This window comes from Girardinichthys multiradiatus, chromosome 19 (genome assembly GCF_021462225.1).
Source record: "Girardinichthys multiradiatus isolate DD_20200921_A chromosome 19, DD_fGirMul_XY1, whole genome shotgun sequence".
In the NCBI taxonomy this organism is placed as follows: domain Eukaryota; kingdom Metazoa; phylum Chordata; class Actinopteri; order Cyprinodontiformes; family Goodeidae; genus Girardinichthys; species Girardinichthys multiradiatus.
Genome location: NC_061811.1, coordinates 1,229,853 through 1,249,246, shown reverse-complemented (window position 1 = coordinate 1,249,246; position 19,394 = coordinate 1,229,853). Strand labels below are relative to the sequence as shown.

General features: G+C 41.0%; 1 protein-coding gene, 1 long non-coding RNA gene and 1 pseudogene across 2 annotated transcripts; all 3 read left to right on the top strand.

Annotated features, from left to right (window-relative positions):
* Positions 1 to 2,259: 2,259 nt before the first annotated feature.
* LOC124855570 lies at positions 2,260 to 5,346 on the top strand (annotated as a pseudogene).
* Positions 5,347 to 9,188: 3,842 nt separating this feature from the next.
* On the top strand, positions 9,189 to 9,825 carry LOC124855172. The gene is made up of 5 exons (XR_007035020.1): positions 9,189 to 9,265; positions 9,369 to 9,455; positions 9,558 to 9,586; positions 9,673 to 9,688; positions 9,789 to 9,825. It is a non-coding gene; the product is annotated as an uncharacterized LOC124855172 (long non-coding RNA).
* A 117-nt stretch (positions 9,826 to 9,942) lies between these two features.
* Positions 9,943 to 19,392, top strand: LOC124855691. The gene is made up of 16 exons (XM_047345692.1): positions 9,943 to 10,001; positions 10,083 to 10,268; positions 10,347 to 10,552; positions 12,410 to 12,510; positions 12,607 to 12,731; positions 14,110 to 14,265; positions 15,146 to 15,354; positions 15,445 to 15,530; positions 16,459 to 16,586; positions 16,714 to 16,839; positions 16,936 to 17,126; positions 17,212 to 17,303; positions 17,457 to 17,587; positions 17,799 to 17,923; positions 18,012 to 18,138; positions 19,135 to 19,392. The coding sequence occupies exons 2-16, from the start codon at positions 10,098 to 10,100 to the stop codon at positions 19,384 to 19,386; spliced, it is 2,226 nt and encodes a 741-aa protein (XP_047201648.1). The 5' UTR covers positions 9,943 to 10,001; positions 10,083 to 10,097; the 3' UTR covers positions 19,387 to 19,392.
* The last annotated feature ends 2 nt before the right edge of the window (positions 19,393 to 19,394 follow it).

Below are 19,394 nucleotides of genomic sequence, written 5' to 3'. Positions count from 1 at the left end.
GTATTTTCTGTAACAAAACAATAATATTGGCAATATTTGTGTGGAACAGTTTAGTAATCTTTTACAAATGTGAATTTTTTAATTGCCAAACCTTCACTTTGACAGTATTCTGCTTTACAAACCAAATTGAAGTGTCTACACACTTTAGGTTCATCAGGATGGTTTAGAAACTCCCAAAGGGGCTGCTCAATTCAGACAAGACTGGAACTGTTTGGCAGCTATTACTTCAGAACGCCACCCTCACAGTGAAGCAAGGAAAGATCTTTATCATCCTGTGAGGTTAATTGTCATTGGGAAGACCTGAAAAACATGCCTAAAGCTAAACAATGAAGGATACGGCCTATTGAGAAAAACCTGTTTCTGTGTTCCAGAGAGCTGAGGCTATTTATTATAAATAACAAGCAACCCTCTTGTTGCTTACAGACAAACCTTGTCGGTATGAGACAGTGTTTGCCATCAAAGTTAGTAAAAATGTGAACTTTTCTGGATTTAACAAGAGAGAGGTGTTCGGTGGGGGTGGGGATACTCACAAGCCACTGGCTGAGTGCCTCTTTTTAGGAGTTTTCCCCGATGAGCCAGAGCGTCGCTTCTGTGCGACTTCAAGTTGCATAAGGGAAGGTTAAGGGAAGGCTCTGACTGTTGTCTTTGCTTATGCAGCAGTTCAGATTACCCAGCCTTCTTAGAGTCCCTCAATGGTGTCCTGGAAGGTGTGCAATCTGGGTATTCAGTGGTGCTCCTGGGGGACTTCAATGCCCATGTGGGTGACAATGATGTTACCTGGAGGGTGTGATTGTGAAGAATGGCCTCCCTGATCTGAACCCAAGTGGTGTTTAATTGTTGGACTTCTGTGCAAGGGGTAGAATGTCCAAAACAAACACACCCCCTATGCCACCGATCCTGCTTATGGTGTTAATGGACAGGATCTTATTAATGGAAGGCATAGTCGTGAAGAGGGGGGTGTCTTGTTTGGAAATCTCTGGGGGAGCTCAGTTTCATGGAAAGGAATCAGTTGGGGTGATTTAAGCATCTGATCAGGATGCTCCCCGGGTGCCCCATGACCCCATCTTGGAGAAGCAGAACTGTGCGGACGGACGGATGGACGGACTGTTTGAATCCAGTTTGAATCTTTGAAACTGTGGATGGTTCAACTATGGAGAGGTCTGAATGTGTCGACATACATCTTCAGGACTCAGCCTCAGAACCGGCTCTCCACAGTGTTGTGTATTGACCCCCTGCTCTACGTCCTCTACACCTACGACTGCACCTCCGCTCACCTCATCTCTGGGGGAAAAAGTCCTCCTATAGGGACAAGGTAGAGCACCTGCTAGCGTGGTGCACACTGAACAACTTGCTGCTCAACATCTCCAAGTCCAACTTGGTGTCTCTGCTGAGACTGCTGCCCTGGTCCCGTATAAACGGAAGACAAAGGTCAAGTTGCAGAATCACTAAAATCTGCAACACAAATGAAATTAATATTTCCACTCCCGCCTTGTCCAAGCTTTTTGGACGGCTGTCTCTCCATTTTAGGCCAGACAAAGTTTAACATGGGACTTTTGGCAAGAGCATGCTCTCTCAGGCTAAGAACACAATTTAACAAAATAAATAGCTTCTACACATCTCCCCTTTAGTTTCATTAACTGTGAAACTAATTATGGTCTGAGAAAGATTTTATGTTATGGAGTTTTAAATGAAAATTCAACATGGAAACTCATCATTACCTCCAGCTTCGTCTGATTACTCCTCCATGCGGCATGCTCCACCAATCAGCGTCAAGTCCGCATTTCTCCCCGGCCAATCATCCTTCAAGACTCCACTTTAAAAGATCTTCGTCCATGGAACCCTCTGTTCTTCAGCTGAACTTTAAAAATCAGTATCATGTCTGTTAGGTATTATTTAGTCAACTCAGAGGTAAGGAACGACACAGAGTCAGATGTACTTGCAGCAAGGGCAGCTCACACTTTGCAGTGCAAATCTACAAAGCATTAACACCCCTCTTTATTTATACATGCTGGTTCACACATAGTTCAACAAACATTCAGGGTGTGTGTGTGTGTGTGTGGGATCAGAAAGGTTAGGGTTCATGTGTCTTGATCTTAAACAGAGAGAAAGGAGTGAGGATTGGTGCCAGTCCCTAGATGTTGCTGATAATAGCATAACTCACCCTTCTCTCTTATCTCTTTGTCTATGGCATGTGGGGGACGAAAGCACTTAGAGCAGACACAAGTGATAAACAATATAAAAGTATTAAAAACCCTAACAATGTCTGACTTCGAGTCCGATGACTTCGAGTCCCCGCAAGGCCTCTTGCCGGGCACTTGCCCTCCTCCACCTGTTTCTCCACGAAGTAGCACTCGCCTTGATTCTTCTCGTGTTGATCCTTCCCCTTCATCCCAACTCAGGGCGAGCGGAATTTCTCCTGGTTCCGACTTGGACACATCTCAGCTTGCTCAGCTCGTCGAGCTCCTACCTTGCGGTTCTCCTTCTGAACCACCTCCACCGTTCACTTCCTCAGGTAAACGCCTCAGGAAAACTGCCAACCCTCTGGCAAAGCGCCGCAGAGGCCGCCCGGTGGCTTCAGCTGCCTCTCTGCCCGCTCCGTCTTCAATGTCAGTCGCTCCTCTTCTAGAGCCCCCAGTACCTCAAGCTTCCTCATCTACGCCGGGTATCCCAGATTCGTTCATAGCATCCATGGACTCACTTCAACGATCTATTACGTCCCTTACCCAACACTTTAAAGACTTTTCTGCAATACCTGCCTCGTCAGCGCTCCCCCTTCCCCCTGCTCAGCCCGACACTCAGTCTGCTACTCGGCCCCTCCCACTGGCATTCACCCTCGCAAACGCCCAGCAGGGCTCTGCTTTAGGTGAGACGTATTTTTTCCATTTTTCTCTTCTCTCCCCTCATGTTGCTCATTCATACTCCTTTCTTTAATTTATTTTTATTTAAATTTTTTCTTCTTTTTCCTCTCCACCCCTCCCTGTGTATTTAGGTAGGCCTTACGTCCCTATATTTTCTAATGTGTCGCCCAGGCTCCACTCAAAAATCCTCCAGGGTCAATACATTAATTTGGTTTCCCTGATTCTTCCGTCCCCTGAAGTTGACCACCATGTCGCCTCCTCAGAAGATTTTACAGCAGTTCTTAAATCTGCTGACCCCCGCCTGTCCAAAGATCTCTCTTTTGCCGAGTTCGTGGCCGCATTCGGCATTTATAGAGACGTTATTTGTTCTTTATATCCAGACCGCAGAACTGAGCTGGATACTTATCTGGTCCTCATTACTGATATCTACCTTAAATATGGCCGTTCTCTGTTCTATCAATATCATAAATCTTTTTCAGCTAAAGCGGCATCTATCCTCGCTCAGTTTGGAGTTCATCTCGATTGGTCTATTCTTGACACAGAAATTTTAATCATGCTTACCCAAGCTTCTCCATGTTTTTCCTGTGGCTCAGTTGGCCAACAGAGTTCTTTCTGCCCTACACTCCCCTTCTCCTCCGGTTCATCCACCCATTCTCTTCCTTCTTCGGCTCCCCATTCTCTCGATCGCCGAGGGAGACAAATTCATGTCTATAATAACGCTCCTATTTGTAACAATTTTAACGAAGGCGTTTGTTCTTTTATCCGATGTCCTTTCCTTCACATCTGAAGCTTCTGCAAAAATGCTCACCCCAAGTCTTTTTTCCCCCGCCGCTCGTCTTTCAACAGGACCCGTCGTGGATCCAGGCACTGATCTCTAACATCCTCTCCACCCCAGTCATTATCCCAGAATTAGCCGCCCTCCTTCAGTCTCATCCGGATAGTTCCTTTGTTGACTTTCTAATTACTGGTCTTTCTCAGGGTTTTTTCATAGGTGTCCCTCTTCTCCCTACGTCCTCGTTTGTCTGCACTAATCTGCAGTCAGCTCTCTGCAAACTTTAGGTCGTAGCTCAACTCTTAAAAAAAGAAGTTTCTAAAGGCTACATGATGGACCCGTTTAAATCACCCCCCTTTTCTCCTTTCCATATTAGTCCCTTGGGAATCGCCACCAGGAAGTATTCCGGGAAGAAGCGACTCACTATTGATCTTTCTGCGCCACACTCCGGTCCCCATCCCAGCATTAATTTGATTATCCCCAAGCCCCCTTTGTCTCTGTTTTATTCGACAGTTGATCACGCCATCTTGCTTATAAAAACTGTGGGGCGTGGCGACTGGCTCTCTAAGGCTGATATTAAGGATGCTTTCAAAATCATGCCCGTACACCCCTCCCAGTGGCACCTCCTCGGAGTAAAATGGGACCATTGTTTCTATTTTGCTGTCAGACTCACTTTCGGCTGCAGGAGTAGCCCTTGTCTGTTCAACAAGTTGTCTGAGGCTCTGTGCTGGATTCTGCTTAACGTTTATAAGCTTCCTTCCGTTCTCCACCTCCTCAATGACTTCCTCCTTATCGACCCCCCCAAACGCTCCCCTGGCCCCTCCCTTCAAAAACTACAGGAGCTGTTTCAGCAAGTTGGCGTGCCCCTGTCCTTGGAAAAGACAGCGGGCCTAGCCAAAAAGCTTGAGTTCTTCATCATTACCCTTGACTCTGATTCTTTGGTTGCCTCCCTGCCTGAAGATAAGCTGTCCCGCATTAGAGAGGTCTCTCAGTCCTTACTTTCTTCCTCTGTAGTGTCTAAACGTTAACCGTTGTCCCTTTTAGGTCACCTTAATTTTGCCAATTTTGCCACCTTAATTTTGCATATTATTCCCCAAGGTCGTTCTTTCATCTCACGTCTGCTGGACTTAACTAGTTCCGTCCCCTCTCTGTTCGATCTGATTTCTTTAGATGAAGGCTGCCATTCCGATCTAGCTTTCTGGTTCTCTCTTCTTCAAAACTGGAATGGCATATCTTTCTTTTATGATGATGTCGTCTTTCAGCTGATTCTATTCAGTTTTTCACCGACGCAGTGCCATCTGTGGGTTTTGGGGGATTTTTCAGGGCGCATGGTTTGCAGGTGTATGGCCGCCCTCTTTTCCCCAAGCTGAATCTTCAGCTTTCTACGAAATTATCCCCATAACCATCGCTTACCGCCTGTGGGGCCATCTTTGGAAAAGAAAACATATCACTGCTCTTTGTGATAATGTAGCAGTGGTCAAAGCAATTAATAAAGGTCGCTCCTCCTCAAAATCCATCATGCCTTACCTCCGCCGCATCACCTGGCAAGCTGTTTCTCATAATTTTATCATCTCTGCCCGTCATGTTCCAGGCCATTCTAACACACTTGCCGATGCTCTTTCTTGTTCCAAATTTCAGGTTTTACGCCGCCTCTGCCCTTCAGCCAATGTTTCTCCAACTCCAATTCCACCCTTCGAAGATCTGAAGCTCGATTAAGCCCCTCTCTTCTCCCACTTCTTCAATCAGCCAATCATTATCGCAAATCAGGTTTAGCTCCCTCCACCTTTAGGTCTTATTCTTTTGCATGGCAAACATTTTCAAAATTCTGCCTTGCCCATAGTACTCCTCTATCCCCTGTCCGCATTCCTACCATTTTAGCTTTCATAACTTATTGCTTTGAATGTCGCCAATTTAAACTCCCCTACATTAGGAGTTTATTGGCTGGTATTAATTTCTTCTCTAAAGACTCCTTCACTGATCCCACTCCAAGTCTTTTTGCAAACCATTCTATAAAACCTCTTCTTAAAGGCATTGCTAAACACAGTCTTACTCATCCTGATTCTCGAAGACCCATCACTCTACCAATTTTAAAAACTCTTCTCACAACCCTTCGCTCCGGCCCTATTTCTCCCTACCTAAAATTTCTCCTTTCCAGTGCCTGGCTTCTTGCTTTTTATGGCTTCCTCAGATTAGGTGAATTCACTACCCTTTCTAATTCTTTCGACCCTGCTAAAGACCTATCAATTTCTGATCTTAAGTTTTATTCTGACCACTTTAAAATTCATCTCAAACATTCTGAAGGCAAAGGTCCCTGCAACATTTTCATTGTACGCTTAGATGGCCAATTCTGCCCCTTTTGTGCCATGTTTAAATTTGCTCTTAAACGCCATAAACTCAACCCATCCAGCTTGCCTCTCTTCTCACCCCTGAAGGAGTTCCCATGACCGCCTCCTGGTTTCTCAAGTATCTGAGACTAATTCTATGTCTTTAAATCTAACCCTAAGATGTTCATTCAAGCACATGTCATTCTCAGATTTCACGTCTTCCACTGGGGTCCGAGCGCCAAAGATATAAACATTCACTAATAAACTTTTCTAATTGCATCCCTGTCTTCTCTTTGTGAGTCTTTCGAGGTTGAAATATGTATACAATATTTGTATGTAACAGGTGACTACATTTGAATGCATATGGTGTACTCAGAGTAAATGAAATATTGCTCCTGTTATAGGTTATTGATTTTAGGGTTCAACTAATTAATTAAGATCCTATTTATAGTTCCTATGCACGCCTTATTTTAAATGTGTTAGACTAGGATAAACTAAACCTATTCACTAATTAGACCAAATTCAGCTACTCTACAGCTCTCCCAAAGTGCCTTCTCTGGCCACACAGCTAGTTAACACCCATCCTGGACAAGTGTCCATGTCCTTCTGACCCACAATCTATGAGCCGTCGGAGGGGACCCTTATGTTAGCTTAGGTCCTTCCAGTCGAAAAAACCCACTCCTCTTAAAAGGTGGGGCATAAAAACTGGAGCCCTCAGAGAAATCCCATTCTCTGCCAATCTGACAGCGAGATCCCTGTACTAAATCTAATAAGTACCAATACAATCTATTTTAATGACCTTTAATGCCAATCATGTCCTGATCCATCATTCCTATTACCAAAATACACATGCAACAGAGAACATTGATCATGTTGAAACTCTGGAGCCAAGTATCACAAAAATGGATGCTCCCATTCTATCAGTGTGCATAAACAGATTTAAATGATTCAGAATATCCCTACAGATAATAACATCCAAAGATCCATCCAGGACAAAAACTGAAGTTATAACAGGAATATGGCAAACATCAATTAAGTCTTGCTGCGTTTTAATATGACTCAGTCTCTGTCCTTTAAACAATTCCATGTCTTCATGGTCAGTCCTTAGCAAATTTACTGTTCTGCCATCGTATTTGTTCTGGTTCAGGGTCTCCACACAATTTCTACGTGTCTCTGAGTCCAGCGCACAAAGAAAACAGGGGTCCCTTAACGGCCAGTGTCTCTGGGATGGCAGCTTCCAGATGTTTCCCTGAACAGACAGAAATACTGACCAGTATCTTGCTAAACCATTTTCTTGTAGTTCAAGTGTCCTGATTAAACACCTTTATTACTATTCAATGGTAGTCTGGTTGTGTCCACTCTCATGTCACATTAACACAGTTTTCTACACATCCCCTTACAATTACTACAGACTACTTCTAAACAATTCTAACATGTTTACATGGAGTTAAAGAGGATTATCATAGCTTCAGTGTGAACCCAGGTCTGTCTTCCATGAAGACAACTTGCCTGATCCAAAGAACCAAAACAAAAGTACAATATGCTTACTTTCCAAACATAACATAACCAAGAGAAAATATTTCAACACAAATGGCAGTTCAACCCTTACTTAGAACATTAAATGTCATATTGACAGTAGTGAACAGTTTGTCCATATTGTAACAGAAATTGAATATAATAACTACGATGAAAAGATGTAGTAATGCATAATATACCTCACAAAACATGCTTATTACTGCTGCCAGCTTCACTTACCATTAATTAAAATTCCCAATGAGCACACACATCACCAACAACCAACGGTTTGACTCACATCAACAGCAAACAGGTGGACTCATCTTTTTTAAAATGTTCAACAAAACTTGGACCTCAGTGAGCAAAAGAGCATCTTCTCCCTGCAGGTGTGTGTGCACAGAGAAGGGAATAATTGGTGTCAGCAGTGAAATATGAATATGAAACCATAAACGTGGCTCCATTAGTCTCAAAGACCCTGAGTTGATGAAGTGACATCATAAATATGTGGTTATAGTGATCTGGAGAGAAGGAACATTTGTGCATGTTACAAATGTACTTAACACTGCCGGCCGCAGCAGGCCTCTAAAGAACAATAGCAGACAGACTGATGCCAGACAGAAGTCTGAAATGAATCCTTTTTTCAATGTCTGTATGTATGAAATTATTTGTGTAGCAGGCTTTTTACTTTTATTCCTGGAGCTACGGAGCTTCTGCCCGGCTCAGTCAGGGAACACTTTAAAATTAGATTTTACTTCTCAATACAATTAAAGGTTTCATGAATAAGATTTACATCTCCTGGGATTCAATTTACACTCTAACAGTGGTTGAGATCCTTCTCTTGACTTTCAGGGCTTCCTACGTGTGTACGTGACTACATGTGAGAAAAAACTGTAAACAGGGCGCTGCCCATTTTAATGTGTGTTTTAATAAAAGCAATGTGCCCAGTGAGAAGCTCCGAAGTCGTCTCGGTGTGTGTCCTGATCACATGAGAGCTTCCCCTGGTCCAGGTACTTTGAATTACATACAGCTGTCTCCGTGTGATTTATTATAATGTGTTGTGAATTCCTCCAGGTTACGATGAATAAACGAACGTGCAGAAGGCCTCTTTAAAGAGGTTCTTCAACAGGAGCCATGTCGATAGAATCAAGAACTTGTAAATGTCAGATGTGCAAGATGTTTCTGTGCACTTTTAGCGACAACTGATTTTCTAAGTTGATGACTGAGATCAGAGCAGCTTCAGCGTCCTGCTGAAGAAAACTGACATGTAGAATGAAGAAGCCTGCATCCAACCAGGTGAACCGATGACAGCTCCCCAATCTGCTTTATGTTCTCTGTAGCATTGATCTAATCATAAAAATAAGACTGACATCAACAGGGAATTTTGCTAAACTTGTTATATGTTTATAGGTTCATTGGTATTTCTGAGGAAAGCATCGTGTTGTTTTCTCCAACCAGTTTGTTCAGATTCCAGCTCTTTCATCCTTTAAATGCTATTTTCACTTTACTTTTCCTCATCTCCTCCCTCAGAGGAAGAACAGACAGGTGAGTGCATCTTACTGTGCTTTTACTCTTTGTTTTATTATGTTTTCCATTAGTTAGAGAATATTTGAAGTTCAGAAAAATTGGATAGTTTTTGAATTTCCAACTGTGTGTGTTAAACTCAGTCATTTTAAGAGTTTTTGTTTTAAACAGAATATACATATTTTGTTGTGCTAACAGGTTTGGACATCTTGTTCAAAATGAGTCTTGGTTGCTAAATCTTTGATTTCTTTATGACAAAAAGGAGAGTGTAGAGGGTGAGAAAAAAACCCTGCTTTTATTTATTTACTTGACTTGGTATCATCACTCTGTCTGAACTATAACTGTTTTCATTGGTGCAAACCTCCAATCAAATCAAAGAGCCTGAAGGTGAGAGGAGCTGGATTATAGAAATGGGCTGCTCCAGAACTTCAGTAGAAGTTCTCCTTCTTTTTGCTGTTGGGACTGGTAAGTTGACACCAAAATGTATGGGAGGGCCATTAATTCCTCCCCTGGAGGAGAATCATTTGTTTTAAACTAAAACACATATTTTTCTGTAACCTCCCTCAGTATGTATGTCATCACTGGCCTCAGCAGTTGTAAGTCTTCTTTTCTTTACTAATTAAATATCTGCCAAAAAAAAAAAGTAAATTTTATAAATTTTGTGTATTCAAACTTTTTGCAGACCAACACAACAAGCGGTAGGAAAATCATCTTTAATCAAACTAACAGCTCCAAAAAAAAAAAAAAAAAACACAACTAAATGAAACTCTTCTCTTTGTTTATTTAAAACACACCAAGGACCTTGCAAAGGTGGAAATTTACAAAATGCCAGCCAGGCTGTAAGTCTTCACCAATCTCTGCTAAGTCTTATTAATAAATGGTGCACCCTTGTGTTCAGCTGCCAGGACTAACCTCTCCTGCTGCTGCTTGTCCTTTCTGCAGATTTCTGCAGCAGTCGACACGCTGGTGGCTGAGTTATCCTGCACAAACGGCAGCGGTTCAGAGCAACAGGTGGAACTAAACCTGCCATTACAGCCTGAACTGCAGATTGATGTTGTTTAAAACTAAAATTTATGGTGTTTTTCTCTTCAGATAAATCAGTTTCAGATGTGCATATCAGAATCCTGTTCTCCAGAACAAAAAGCTGAATTCCTTCTTGAATCCAACAACTTGTCTAATGAAACTCTTGTGGTACTTGTCTTCACAACACTAACTGCGTCGTCATCTTTAGAAAAACTCAACTCTTTCTATAATTCATTTGTGGCTGGTGCTGCGAAGGTTAGTATTTCTTCTAATCATCTTTGCCTACTTTACTCTCTAAATCCTCTTTTGACAGATGTTTACTTTTTAATGCAGCAAAACCTGACTGCTCTCCGCATCAATGTGCGTGACATCCTCCTGAATTTGACACTAACTTCACTTGTACCCAAATTCTACCTTCTGAATGCTGAAGGATTCAAGCTATGGTTCCAGGTTTACCTTCCTCTCCTCCTCCCAAGTGCCGACTTAAAAACCTTCGAGATCATTCCAAGAAACATCACCTGTAGCTCTTATCAAGAGATGTGAGTAAAAAATGCAAGTGAACCTTTAGTTTTTTTTTTTCATGAGACACCCAAAGTTGACAAACCATACCTGACATGTTTTGACGGCTGAAAATCTGTCTTCGTCAATTGTGTCACTAGATGGTATGAATTTCATTGGAATAATATGCTAAAGTTTTGGAGAATTTACAATCAAACAGCTTCACCAGCTAGAGATACATGTTAAAACGGGCACTCTGCTGCTGGGATGAAGGAATTACACCAACCAGCCTCAACATAAAGAATCTGATCCGAACCAACAACAAAAAGCGGATTATTAAAAGAGTAGGAATGGCTCTGGTCAAAGAACGCATCCAATGCACAGCAAACAGAATTAATAGCCTGGTTGCACAACTACAACACTAACTGGAGGAATTCAGGCATTGGTCCACTTAAACAAGGAGATGGAGAAAACACTCCAAGAACACTTAAACAACATCTATGACTGTGACTACATACAAATAAAAAGAGACAAGTCATAAAATTAAGAAATCAAATGGCCAAGAGGGACAACAAAATGCAAAAACGAAATTACATAACAAAATAGATTTCCAATTTGTGCAAAAATAGTCAAATCAAAGCCGAATGCATTGTGCTGTCACCCAGGCTAAACTAAAAAAACCCGCAGGAGGGTTTAATTTTACCCATGCAGTTGGCACGTGAAAAATACAGGATCAAGGAGAAAAAGCAGCACTATCGAACGAAACAGCAGGTATCCTCGCGACTTCCAAACTGCGAATCCAAAATACAATCAAAAAAGAAGCAGAGGAAATTCATACACTACAAAAGAAAACACTGACATCATAATTCTCTCGGCATATAAAGGATGAACCAGATACAGAAAAGTATGAAAAACAATTAAAGGACATGCTACAGGATGAAAATACATACAAGGTCCTGACAAAGGATCCAACAGAAGCAAAGAAGAAAAAAACTCAAGACGCTATTGAAATTGCTACTGAATGATAATAAAATAATGTAACAGACATACAACCATCTTATGCCAACCACCAGCACCAACCCCCAGATCTACATCACACCCAAAATACACAAACACAGAGCCTCGTTACGATCCAAAGAACACATTATTGGATCTTTCTAAACCCCTAGGAGACATTTTTGAACCCCTTGGTTAAACAGACCAATAATGTGAAAAATCTAAACAACTAGTAAAAGAACTCAAAAACATTAAATTTCAGCAATTGCAGCAAAGATGAAATATTTATATTACACAACGTTTTTATATTTATTCCCCTGGACCCCAGCTGAAGCCACATTACAACAGTACATGAACAGTTGACAGCAGACAAATCTCTAAATAAACGTACAACACCCTTGGTGCAGGACACCTCCCAGTTACTTAATTTTTTTGCCACATCCACTTATTTTCAATTCTGAAATACCACATATAGATAAAAGGACGTTTCCACCATGCGGTGTGACACGGGGAACAGATTATTTTAGGGAAACAGAATTTCACAGAGCACCGGGACGAGGGGGCTTTCATGCTTTCCCACACCTGGAGTGATTCTTCAGTGACAAGCTGTCAGCAGGGGGCGGTGTCAGCCTTTCAATATATCGAATTGGCTTTACAGGCTGATACCTCCTCTGTGAACAGCAGCTGATTTGAACTTGTCACTTACCATCTAGTGACACCTCTGACAAAGACTGAAGTTCTGCCATCAAACATGTTGTTTGTTACTTTGCGTGTCTGATAACAGAAGAACATAAAGGTTGTACCAAAACCATAGACACTATGAATTTCATTGGAAATGCAAGTGAATTTCTGAAAGTTAAAGATGTATACTCACTTTAGTGATAGAGACTTTTCCTTGTTAGTGTCAAAGGGTTTGACAACATAATCAGTCGGCTCTCAGGAGAACAGAATCAGCTTGTCTTTAAATTTGCTCTGGACTATCTCAAAGGACAGCTCTCCTCAGGTAACCTCAACGTCATCACAGTAAATGGCTCTGAAATTCCTCAAATCCCTTTTTGTTTCGTTTTTGTATCTAAACCTTGGATCATTTGATTTCTAGGCCTCTCATGTGTCGAGTCTGGAAGTGTAACTGATGACAGACGCTGGCTGGAAGTCAATTTTAGACAGTTTCGCTTCCAAGCCTCGTTCAAGGATTTTCTGGCCTTCAACATCAACTTTAAAGGAGTGAGTCTTGTATCCTGGTCCCTAAATAAACTTGATTTGGAATGATTGTGGTAATGATGCAGGCTAACATTGGGTATGTACAAGATGAGGCATACATTGTTTGTTATTCCACAGAAAAAAATGAACTGTCCAACCAAACATGAATAAAACATTAGGTGTTTAACTCATGGATGAGCAGTCATCTCTGACATATCATCTCTTTCAATGTGAAATATTTAACATTTACAGAGATGTTAAAAAGTATTTACCCCCCACAAAGATTCCTTCACATGTCCTGTCCCACTTTATAGTTTCAGATCATCCAACACACAAAGATAACCTGAGTAAATACAAAAAAGTTGTTTTAAATTAAGGTGAACAATCTCTGCAAACCAACCCAACCCAGTGAGAAAAAGTAATTACCCCCTAAACCTGATAACTGGCTGTTCCTCCCTTGGCGGCAGCAGCAGCTGCCATCCAGTGTTTGTGATAACTGGTACTGAGTTTTTAACATCACTGTGGAGGCATTCTGACCCACTCTGCTTTGATGAATTGATTTAAGTCTTGGGGGGTTTTCCAGCATGAACGACATGTTCAAGATCAGGCCACAGTATTTCAATCAGATTTAAGCATCAGATTTAAAACTTTGACTAGGCCACTCCAAATTCTTCATTTTAGTTTCTTTTTAAGCCAATCAGAGATGAACCCGCTGATGTGCTTTGGATCATTGTCCTGCAGGAGAACCCAAGTGAGCTTGAGTTTAGGGTCACAAACTGATGGTCGGACATTTTCCTTCAGGATTTTCTGCCAAAAAGCAGAATTCACGATCCCATGGATCACAGCAACTTGTCCCGGTCCTGAGGTAGCAAAGCAGCCCAGACCATCAAACTACCTCCAGCATGTTTGACTGTAGGCATGATGTTTTGAAATGCTGTGTTAGTTTTACACCAGATGTAATGGGACCAACACCTTCAAAAATGTTCCACTTCTGTCTCCTTAATCCAGAAAATAGTCTTTGGGGATATTTTTGCTAAATGTGAGACGGGCCCTTGTGTTCTTTTTGGTCAGCAGTGGTTTTGGTCTTGATAAATACACGTCATACATGTTCTATTTTAGTGCTAAACAGGCCTAGGTGTGGCTAGTGAAATTAAGCCCAGGTTTCCAAAACATGTTAAACAAGGTTAATGCAGGATTAAGAAAGTGGGTGATGCACTTTTTCACACAGAATCAAATTGGTCGGGACAGACGTTTTCCCCTAAATAAATAAAATCATTCTTTTAAGGCAGATTTTTGTATTTATTCAGGGTATCTTTGTGTGGTATTATAATTTGTTTGATGATCAGAAACATGTAAGAATGTGAGGGAGAAAATACTTTTTACGTGTGCATGTCTTTTGTAGGTGGAGGTTGCAGATCTTCTTTTTTTCACTCAGCTGAGGCAACTTGCAGCAATCCCCTCACAACTGAACGGGACGCAAGATGTGATCAAAATCATGACATTCATCAATGCTTCTAACTTCAGTCATTTCTTTGACTTGCTCGTAGAAGAAATCAAGGTAAACATACCTACAATAAACATATGGGAAATCAGACTCCTATATGCATATGTCTACATGATGGCAAACGTGTTCAAACACATCTTTTTATATAGAGCTCCACAACACAACAGACCAACATTTTTTACACTTATATCCATAAACTATATATTCTAATCGTAACCCAATAGTCCTTCTAAGAGATGTTTCAGATATAAGGGTTAGTACCATCAGATTTCAGGTGTCCAGCACCATTGTTTGGATGCCACCTTAGTTAAACTTTTGTCCACCGGTCAGAAAACTAGATTTAAATTCTACATCCCAGCACAAGTTCAATGTGCTGACGAGTTTTCAGGGAGTTTTAAAGCAGGCCGCCTGTAGACAACTGTCCAGTCTTTCAGAACCAGATAGCAGCAGAAATGTATTTTAGGGACATGATGGTAACTACATGGTCACATGATATGCTTAGTAACACCTGCACATACGATCATGTCTGCATACGTAGTAAGGAGTAATCATGAATAAATGGGTTTTTAACAGTCCCTGATATATGAAATACAGCCTGCAGGAGGATTTAATTCATGCAAAAAACAGTAAAATTGCTCAATTTCATGTTATTCTGTTTGTATATCATAACCAGAGGGGAGTTCTGCATGGCATATCCTGCATCAGTAGCTATGCTGCCACTCACAGGGACTTTTTGACAAAACTAAATATGATCATACTCTGTTTAAAGTTTTAAAAATGTATGGAGACAATAAAGCAAAACAAGTTGTATATATTGAAATGAATTCTTCTGCACAGATTGCTTTTATTTTCATATAATCAGTACTAAATAACCAATACCAATGCCATTTTAAATTTCCACCTGTTCTTTAAAATAAGTAACATTTCTCCTAAGGCTCAGTCCACCAACTACACGCAGGAGATAAAGTCAGGCTTCCTGCAGGCAGTTTTTGGCCGAGGAGGTCTTACAGCTGTTAGCGATGAAGAGCTCCTGCTGTGGCTGAAGGTCCGACTAAGGCCTCTACTTATCGACCTTTCTCCGAGTTTCGTGACCTCATTGGCCTCAATAGGGGAAGAAAGAAGATGTAACATCACCCAAGAGATGTGAGAATTTCTGCACAGTTTTTGGTTCGAATGAAAAGACTACAGTTTTATTTTGTAAAGTTTCATTTTTATGTTTGTCTTTTTGTTTAGGATCAAACTGCTTGACTCCCTACAGACGACCTTCAGCAACAACACAAAAATCGAGATCTATAAAAATATCATCCGCATCCTTCAAGGTTTGAAAAACATATTCATGCCTCGGCATGAATATGTTAGGTTTCTGATAGAAAATGAAAAAGGCAGCTCTCTAAACATAATAAAACAATGTGAAAAAAAACGTATCTGTTTAATTCAGAAACTATTTATCTTCTTCTCAATGACCAAAGGACATTTCTCTTTTGGCATTAAAGTAATCAAACCCTTCTTCTAATTGCTGAGCAGCTTTTTACATGTTTCCTCTGGTCTTCTGATGATTTATCTTTGGTGTTGAGGTCCACATCTTTGAGGTTGGTTGGCTTCCTTACCATCACCCTGATCTTTAGATTCCCATTACACATTGCCTATGAGATTCTATTCACGACTGGCTGGGCTTCCTCAAAACATTAATATTTCTGCCAGTTATAAAAAGCTTGTTGATCAGTTCAAAAGATTCCAAATCTGCCAAGGGTATGAATAATTGTGAGCCTGCTTTTATGATGACATTTCCTGTACAACAAATGGAGATCTACACCACTGAAGACTTTTTGGTTCTGTAATTTAGCAGTTTTAACACAAATTTCTTGTGTTCCGTAAAAACATTAAAATGAAACACAAGTGAATGACGTTACGGTTAGATCCTATCATTAAAAACTAATGATGAGCAGCATGTAGCAACAGAACCAGAACCTGGCTCAGTGGGAACGACCATCTGCTGCCACTGACTAGAGATATTTCTATGTATTGTTTTGCAAAATTATAAAATTTAGAATTTTTTAACAGGCAAGAGGAGATATTCTCACACGGAGAAGTGCGGTTGATGAGACAAAAGGCCTATATTTTGGTTTCATTCTTTTTTCGGTGACATCTGCGTAAAATAAAATGTATATTTTTCTGTACATTGGTCTGAATTTGTATTTTTTAAATTGTATTCTGATTTAATGTTGACCACATTTATCTGTAAAACAGGTCCAACGCTGCTAAAGTGTTTTGATGGTAGAAGCTTCTACATCTTTCTGAGAAGCAGCTTCCTCAGCTTTGGCTTTCCAGATGTGTCTACATTCATCAGTCTTCTGCCACCAACACGCAAGTCAGAGGTGAAGAAATTCATAAAAACATCCCAGAAACAGATGATAAAGACTGGAGCAGAGAAAATTCATGTCTACATCTGTAGCTGAACTTGCAGTTCTATGCTGTCAGCAACATCATGTTTCTGTTCTTCAGCTTCTAAACAGCTTCAACACCTCAGAGCTGCGTCAGTTTCTCAGTGAACCTGGAGCAATCCGTAACGGTTCAGATATCTGTTACATCTTCAGCATCTACAACAACACTGCTGCCTTCCTTGAAACTGTAAGTTCTCCTTCTCAACATCGTCCTACACGTGCAATAAAGTGAGAAGCGTGTGTTTGTAAGTAGTGTGTGAATGCGTGAATATGACACCTGCAGGAGGACGTCCCAGATGATGTGAAGAGGATCATCCTCCCCTGTGTGTGGCCTTTGGCTCTGAGCAGCAACAGAAGATTGGAGATGAATTTCTGGTTTGACCGACGATTAAGGAATTATTTTCAATTCCTCACCAAGGACCTCATCAGCTCCACTGCAGTGCAGAACGCCTCATGTCTAGCTTTCGAGAAACTGTAAGTCTGTTTGTCAGTTTGTCATGAGATTAACTGAGGAGCACATGAAAGTACAAGAGAGCTCTATTTACTTCCTGGTCCACAGGGTGTCTTTCCTGGGAAAAAACTTCACGTACAACAGTTCTGAGTTTGGACGGGAAGATGTGTACAGCACCATCAGGAGCTACCTGAGAGCTGGTGAGGTTTTTGATTTATAGTCCACCCAACCATGGATGTCTAATAATCTGTTGCGTTTAAAAAAGTCTTTGTGTTTTCAGATCTTAAAGAACAAAGACTGAATGCTCTGTGTTCACAGTGAGAGTAAAATCTGAATGTCTGCTTTGTTCTGAGGTTCTGGAGCCAAATGCTACAATTCCAGTGATCCAGAACTGAACTCTACCTCCTGGTTTTCCAACTACATCGGCAGCTTTGTGATGTTTATCACTCTGGATGATCTCACCAGCTTTGTCTCCACCTCCCAGGTATTCATGTCGGGTTTTGGAATATCACCGTTCTTTAAGCATTACCAAACACAGAAACCATTTCTGGAAGATTTGAAATGTAGTTATAATGTTTGATGTATAAATGAATGCATAATATAAACAAGCAACAGTAATAAGTAACTTTCTTAAATTTTAATGCTGTAAATCTGTAATATGCAATTTTCTTCCTCTTGTGTTTCTTTTCTTAAAGATTAAAGTTTTCCTGGAGGATGAATTCAATCTGGACCTTTTCAGCAACATAGCCATCCCGGCTAACGTGACTAGCTACTACATTGAGCAGATCTTTACATTCAACCCGACCTTCAGTCCTGTCAGGTGAGAAGTTCACCTGTTAGAACACAACCTACCACAGCCGTGCATGTTTACAGTGAAGCTAAGTCTTTTTCTGCACTTTCTCATTTAGGTTGCCAGGCATTTTTCTATGCTTCTCGGACGTCCCAAGCCTGTCATATTCTTCTCTGAACGAAAATGATACTGTTATCATTTTGGACCGGCTCGGCCTCTTCTGCAACGGAACAAAAAACCCTGAGGTACCAATGTACAATTTTCACTGAGACATTTGTTGTTTCACACTATTTTAATCAATGCTGAAAATAGTTGTGGTTTGAATAATTAAGAATGATAGTTTCATTGGATCTTGGGCTGGTACCAGTAAAACTGGTCATTGGTGACAGAAAGCAGATATGTTGGCTGCATGCAGGAAGCTTAAAGCTGAGGCCAGATCTAGCAGAGAGAAAACTCAAATGTCCTGGAGGCCAAAAAGCCCTGTTGAACCCAGCAGAGATCCAAAGATATCGAAATGTTTTCCTGTTCAAAGCCAGAATGTCGAGATGACAAGAAAATGTTGAGGAAATGTGTTCTTGTATTCCTTGTTTTTCATTCTATTTAATATTTCATTATTATTTAAATTTGCATTTGTCATTAAAAGTCTGTAAGGTGAAGCCATAAGTAAAATTGTCCTTCCTCCAAACCTTCTTATTCTCAATTGAACTAAAATAAAATAAAATAAAATAAGTCAGTCAGTCAGTCATTTTCTACCGCTTCTTCCATAGTGGGTCATGGGGGAGCTGGTGCCTAACTCCAGCAGTCTATGGGCGAGAGGTGGGGTACACCCTGGACAGGTCGCCAGTTCATCGCAGGGCAACACACAAACAACCATGCACACACTCATTCACACACCTAAGGGCAATTTAGAGTGACCAATTAACCTAACAGGCATGTTTTTGGACTGTGGAAGGAAGCCGGAGTACCCGGTGAGAACCCACGCATGCACGGGGAGAACATGCAAACTCCATGCAGAAAGACCCCTGGCTAGGAATCAAATTCAGGACCTTCTTGCTGCAAGGCAACAGTGCTACCAACTGCGTCACCGTGCAGCCCTATAAAAATAAAATAATTCATTAAATTTAATTAAATGCATTAAATCACATTAAATTAAATCTTTATATTCGATTGTTGAGCCATTTAGTCTCCAGTTTGATTTTTTAAATCTTTTTTTGTCTAAACACTTTAAACTCCTTCACCAGATCGCTGCTACTCTGGCATCAAACATCAAGACTGTAACCCTGGAGATATTTACAAAGCTGGGGAATGCTTGTTCAGGCCTGTCTATCAGTCAGATCATCTCGGTGCCCTCATCAGTGTTGCTTTCTGCATTGTCCACCCTAAGCTCAGTGACTGACTGGACCCAGGACCAGGCTCGCACCATCATTGAAAGATTGCTCACCTCAGACTTTAGGGCAAGAATATTGTCAGACATTTATTTCCAGTTTAAATGAAACCTTAA